The sequence below is a fragment of the Lichenostomus cassidix genome, chromosome 6 (genome assembly GCF_008360975.1).
Source record: "Lichenostomus cassidix isolate B80296 chromosome 6, HeHo_3.0, whole genome shotgun sequence".
Lineage (NCBI taxonomy): Eukaryota > Metazoa > Chordata > Aves > Passeriformes > Meliphagidae > Lichenostomus > Lichenostomus cassidix.
This window is the reverse complement of record NC_139487.1, coordinates 27,588,503-27,594,570: the sequence shown is the minus strand read 5'-3', so window position 1 is coordinate 27,594,570 and position 6,068 is coordinate 27,588,503. Positions and strand designations below refer to the sequence as shown.

The 6,068-nt window shown below is 55.5% G+C and overlaps 1 protein-coding gene across 1 annotated transcript; it reads right to left on the bottom strand.

Annotated features, from left to right (window-relative positions):
• Positions 1-1,833: 1,833 nt before the first annotated feature.
• LOC146435538 (uncharacterized) lies at positions 1,834-5,091 on the bottom strand. Its single transcript, XM_085064760.1, has 3 exons — positions 5,014-5,091; positions 4,087-4,325; positions 1,834-2,340 (listed from the first exon to the last, which is right to left on the bottom strand). The coding sequence occupies exons 1-3, from the start codon at positions 5,089-5,091 to the stop codon at positions 1,920-1,922; spliced, it is 738 nt and encodes a 245-aa protein (XP_084920886.1). The 3' UTR covers positions 1,834-1,919.
• Between the last annotated feature and the right edge of the window lie 977 nt (positions 5,092-6,068).

Here is a 6,068-nt window from a genome sequence, read left to right as displayed (position 1 = left end):
CGAATGATTTTGTGTCGAATGGAACGTGGATGTATGCGAACTCACGTCCTGCTAGGGTGGACAGGCGGGACCTCGCTCGTCTAACAAGCTGCGCCGTCTTGTCCAGTGGCGAAACTAAAACTTTGGGGGACGAGATAGGCAGGAAGACCCACTCAATAATGAGCAGTCGGTTCTCCATGTCTTTCAGGTCCCATTGAAAGATGAGCCCGTGCAGGTGGGGCATTTTACCTAGGATGGCCAAATTAAAGGGCAATTTGGGGTCGCATCGGTGAACGCGACATGTTTTCAGGGCGTTCCGTACCTTTCTGATGGATTCCCGCGCTTCCGGGGTCAATGTCCTTGGGGAGGTCAGGTCGCGATCTCCACACAGGAGGGAAAACAGCGGGACCAGGTCTTCTGAGGAGATGCCGATCAGGGGCCGAATCCAGTTGATGGCACCACAGGGCTGGTGCATTTCCTGCAGGTTAGATGGATTGTCAATAATTTTGATCGGCAAGGGTGTTATTGTTTGCTCCTCAATTTTCGCTCCCAGGTATCTCCACGGCGCCGTCACCTGTACCTTGGAGGGTTGGATCTCAAACCCCTCGATCTCTAGGGCCCCCACGACTCTAGAGAGTGCTGTCCGCAAGATGGCTTCGGTTGGCGAACAGACCAATACATCATCCATATAATGGACGATGATTGACTCACCCGTGACTTCTCGCACTGGTGCGAGAATGCTGTCCACATACCACTGGCAAATGGTGGGGGAGTTTTTCATCCCTTGCGGGAGCACTCGCCAGTGATAGCGGCGCATTGGGCGTTCCCTGTTGGTGGAGGGAACTGAAAAGGCAAACCTGGGCGCATCGTCTGGGTGCAGGGGGATCTGGAAGAAGCAGTCCTTTATGTCCACCACTGCAATCTTCCAGTCCCGCGGGAGCATTGAAGGCAATGGCAACCCGGGTTGGAGAGGCCCCATGTCCTCAATGACTTCGTTTATTTTTCGGAGGTCATGGAGGAGCCTCCATTTGGTCCCTCCCGCCTTCTTGATAACGAAGACGGGCGAGTTCCATGGACTGGTTGAGGGCACGATGTGCCCCTTTTCCAGTTGCTCTTCCACGAGCTCCTCGAGCACTCTTAATTTTTGGATGGGCAACGGCCACTGGTCGACCCAGACAGGTTTGTCAGTGAGCCAATTCAATGGCTGGGTCGGGCGCTCACCAGTGACCCCAATCAAAAATCCCGAGCTGGAGCCAATTCGACTCGGGCACCCCATTGGGACATAGTGTCTCTCCCCCATAGGTTGAATCCCGAGTTAATGATGAATGGCCGCACGGTGGCGATGCGACCCTCGGGGCCTTCAATTAGAACGGGGATGGGACTCCGCTCCGCAGGAGTATATCCTCCCACACCTTTCAATGACTGAGCCACAGGCTCCTTGGCCCATGCCGACGGCCAACTCGCCGAGGAGATGACCGTGACATCGGCACCAGTGTCAATCATGCCAGTAAGGGAGATGTTGCTTCCCTTCTGGGAAAGGCCACAAGTAAGCATTGGCCTGTCCTTACCAACCGCCTCGGACCAGGCAACCAGCGGTCGTTCCGTGCAGATAGTGTGGAACGGGATGACCTTGATCTTGGCCACGACCTGATTCCTAGAGAGGATAAGAGGGGGATCGGCGACCTCAACCTGGAGTGGAAAGAACCCCTCTGCATCCACTCTGATCAAGGAAGGGATGATGGCAATCCCTTTGGGTCCGGCGTCCGCATCTGAAATGGCAAGGACAAGAGCGTCAGGAAAGTCACATTTGAGTCTAACAAGAAAAGAGTCATATCCGGGTATGGTACAGTCATCGTCGACCCACGCCTGCTGGAAATCTGTGGGGTCGAGGCCGGCCGGTGGCTGTTGGCAGCGTGAGGCCGGCATCTCACGCTGCGCTCTCAGTTTCCCTGGCCAGCAAGGAAGGGAGGTGGAAGGGAGGAAGGGTCAGCTAGGGACATGGGGGAAGGACGCTGGGCGCGGGCAGGGGCAGGAGAACGGGAAAATTTAGAAATTTCCTCGACCGGCGTGGGGCAGTCGGCAGCAAAGTGTCCCCTTTTTCCGCAGCGGTTGCAGGTGGCGTAGGTGCTGCGGACTGCCAGTGCTTGACTAGTGTTGACATTCAGCGCCTTAACCGCGGCCAGGCACCGGCAAGCACTGACCATCTGGGCGATGGTCGGCCTCGGGTCATGTGGAAGGGACAAAATAATTTCCTTGCAGATGGCGTTAGATCGGGTGATTGCCCCGTCCACAAGCAGCTGCTCACGGATGGTATAGTCGGGGACTTGCCGGTCGATGGCCTGCTTCAGCTTATCTACAAAACTTGGAAAAGCCTCATCAGGTCCTTGAAAAATTTCTAAATAGGGGACGGTGGGGGCATCCGCCGGAGGGATACCAAGCAGGACCCTTTCGGCAGCACCAGCGAGAGACACAAGGACATCTGTGAGGATCTCTCGGGCTTGTCTCTGGGGCTTAGAGTAATCCCATTCACCCAACAATAAATCAAAGGTAGGGCCGTTTGGAGTGCCGTATGAAGGTAGCAGTCGCTCTAGCCCCTTGATTTGTCTTTTCCACTCGTCCTCCCATTCCTGGTATTCAACGGGGGACAAGAGGCAAGACATTACTAATTTGATGTCCGAAGGAACTAGAGGGACGCCGGTGAGGGTGGCGTGAAGGACTGCCTTGAAGTAGTTAGAATCCCGGCCAAAATCTTTTTGAGATTTAGCCAGGTCCTTCAACACAGCTCTATCAAAGGGCTCCCACCGTGGGTGATTGCCCGACCACGAAACATGGACTGGTGCGGCGAAGGGGGCCTGGAGGCTTCCCGGTTCAGGATCCGGTGACTGACCTTTCCCAGCTAAGCCGGAGGACCCATCCAAGATGGCCTCCTTCCGGTCAGGGACCGTTGGAGGACCAACAAAGATGGCCTCCTTCCGGTCAGGGACCGTTGGAGGACCAACAAAGATGGCCTCCTTCCGGTCATCGTGGGAAAGGGGATCCAAGATGGCGTCCTTCTGGCGGACGCCGGAAGGGTAGCCGTGGGAACCAGGAAGACCCGCCTCCAGGGAGGGGTTAGGAAGGGGCGGAACATAGGGAGGGGCGACTGACGAAGGTTCCGGGGAGGAGTCGAGGAAGAGGTGGGGTTTTGGTGGGAAAGGGGAGGTAGGCGGAGTAGGGATAAAGGGGTTGGGCGCAGGGGCGGAGGGTCCGAGGGAGGGGGTGTGCCCGCACGGTGATGGATAGGCCGCCCAGGGGGAGGGATCAGGGAAGGGACTCGGCGGGAAAGCCGAAGCAGCAGCGGGAACGGGAGGATTATAGGGAGAAAGAATGGGGGATGGAGAAGCCACGCGGCAGGCGCTATCCTGGTGCCAGCCACCGCTCCTTTGTGGCTCTCCGGGGAGACAAAAGGATACACGGCGGGGATTGCGGGGGACTACCAGGGACGAATCAACCCGGGAAGAGGGGTTAGGAGAGACAGAACCGGGGGTGCCCGAGAGGGTCGCGTGTTCTCCCTCCCAGGCAGGGGACGAAGTGACTGCGGGGGCGCCGGAGACTAGATGAGAACTCCGCGTCCGCGGATGTTTTGAGCCGCCACGGTCGCCTCGAGAAGGACAGGGGCTAGGGTTAGTTGAGGAACGGGCAGACGGGGAAGGGCTAGCAGGGACTCCCGCGCTCCGAAGGGAGGGACGGAAAGCGTGGAAAATCTGCGTTAAAATCCCGAAAAACTGGTCCACTCGCTTGTCCCCACGGGACAAAAGCTGGTTCATGCGCGAGCGGACCCCACGCCAAAAATCAAGGGATTGGGCATCGGAGGGGGAAACATCAGGGAACTCGACAAAAATGAATTTAACAAAACGTTTCAGGAGCGGGGAGGGAAAAGAAAATTTCGCTACTCGGAGGGAGGTTTTAACGGAAACATAAAATTCTCGTTGCGCCTTAGTCAGGTTAACCCCCATCTCTACCACCCGAAATAAAGGTTAACCGAACTAAGCTCTCACCCGACCGATCTGAACGAAAAATTAAATTAAAAGAGGGCAAGCTAGGGGACCCCTTCCCCTACCAACTCACCCGAACACAAAGCGGCGCGGTCGGTTCACGGGGCTCACGGGGCTGGCGGTGCCGGCGAGGAGCACCTCTTGAAGGAGTCCAGGGAGGGTGCTGCAACTCGCCGGGTGGCGGAACAACGGATCTCCACTCTTCCCTTCCAAGGAGCGAAGGCAGGTTCGGAGGGTCACGTTGAAGGCGCCACTTGAAGTTGTAAGGTCCGGGGGGCGTCCGGCCGCCTCAGTCCCAATGGGCTGCAGGAGCTTCGGGAGACCTCGGAGGCCTCACCTGGGCCCAAGCTCTCAGCCCTCCCGGCTGTTCAGCTCTGTCCCAGAGGCGGCTGCGGTCAGCCTCAGTGTTCCCAGGCTCGCTCCTTGGAGCGGCAGGGACCACGCGGCGGAGGCGGGTGCCTGCCGGGCAGGAATGCCGTGGAGTCGCTGGTCGCTTCCCGTGATAAAGAGAGTGCGACGAGCTGAGAGTCACCAGTGTGCAGTTTATTAAGGAGAAGCGGCGCGGGGGAGGCACACCGGGGGCTCTCGGGTGGGGCGGTCCACGCAGCTACCGGGCGCAGAGCCCGGCGGGGCTGGGGTCGCGGCCACACCACGCTGAGAGAACAAAGGGAGGAGGTTTTTAGGGGGAAATACGGGGTTTCCCGGGGAGGAACAACAGGGGCGGAGCCAACGGGGCTCCGGGACAACATGAGGGACAAGCAGGGGAGCAAATGAAATATAACTAGGGAGGGGATTACAAGCAACTCATGGGGGAAGCCCGGCAACAGAACATTCTAGTGAGGGCAAGCAGCGGGGGCGGTGATAGGGGCGGGGAAGCAAACTTTAAACCAATAAACTTAGGAAAAACTTTCCAGGGGAGGGAGAGAGCGGTTTACGGCCCGGCCTCCTCCGAGTCCCAGGCGATGGCATCCTCAGCAGCGTCCCCGTGGATTACACCGACCGCCAGCCTCGGGGACTCGGGATCCGCAGCATCGGGCCGCCGCACCCCCACAATAATAAGCAGTCTCTGAATAGGCATTGAGAGCAAAAGAGTTGCCTGCCCACTGAAATGAGGGCTGGGCCCATCCTCCGACGGCGGAAGGAAGGTGTGGTGTTTTCTGAGGATGGGAAATGGCTTCAGCAGAGAGACCTTTCTCATCACTCTTGCCAGAACTTAATGCATTGAGGGCTAGGTGTTAGCTCTGTTAACCAGAGGCATGTGCTGTGCCCATCATCAGAAAACAGCCCTGAGTCACACTGACAGTTTGCTCTCATTGTTATTTTGGAGTTTGTTTATAGGATTGGCGCACGCTGTACAAACAGGCTGTGTTGTTTGAGCTACCAGTGTAGGAAATGCAGACAACTCCAGGGTGGACACTTAGTTCCAAGTGCTTTTTCCTAGAGCCAGTGACCACAAAAGTTGCACATGCCTCTCTTCAGTGTGGACAACATACAACTAGAGTTGCAAAGGGAACCTAACTGAAGATGTTTTCCGTTTGGTATCTGTTCAGAATTTCTACTGGTGCCAAGAGAAATTGTATTTATCCCATATCTAAAACAAAGCAGGCTGCCCAGATTAACAAATAACTATACCTTTTAAAAAGAAGGCAAATTTCTGAAAAATCTGGGGTTTTTTCCCCCACACTATTTCCTTCTATATCTTTTGGCAAAATGCACTTGATTCTTCATGAAACAAATTTGCCTTTCTTAATTAGTGCCCATGCTTGACTAGAAAAGCCATCACTGCCAGGTGTGTGAGCCTGGGTTGTGTGATGATTAGCAGGAGGGTAATGAATCAGCCTGGGCTTTACATCTGTGGGATAAATGATGGGCTCCAGCTGAATGTAAATAGTGTGGTGTTCTTATGTTTTATACTATTCCACCAAAACCCTGTGCTTAAGAAAGAAAGATGTTACAAAAATAAAATCTCCAAAAAGTAGGGATGGGAAAACTTAATGTTGTTTTGCTTTCAACAAAATCCTAATTTTTTTTTCACCAGATAAGTTTTGTAAAACC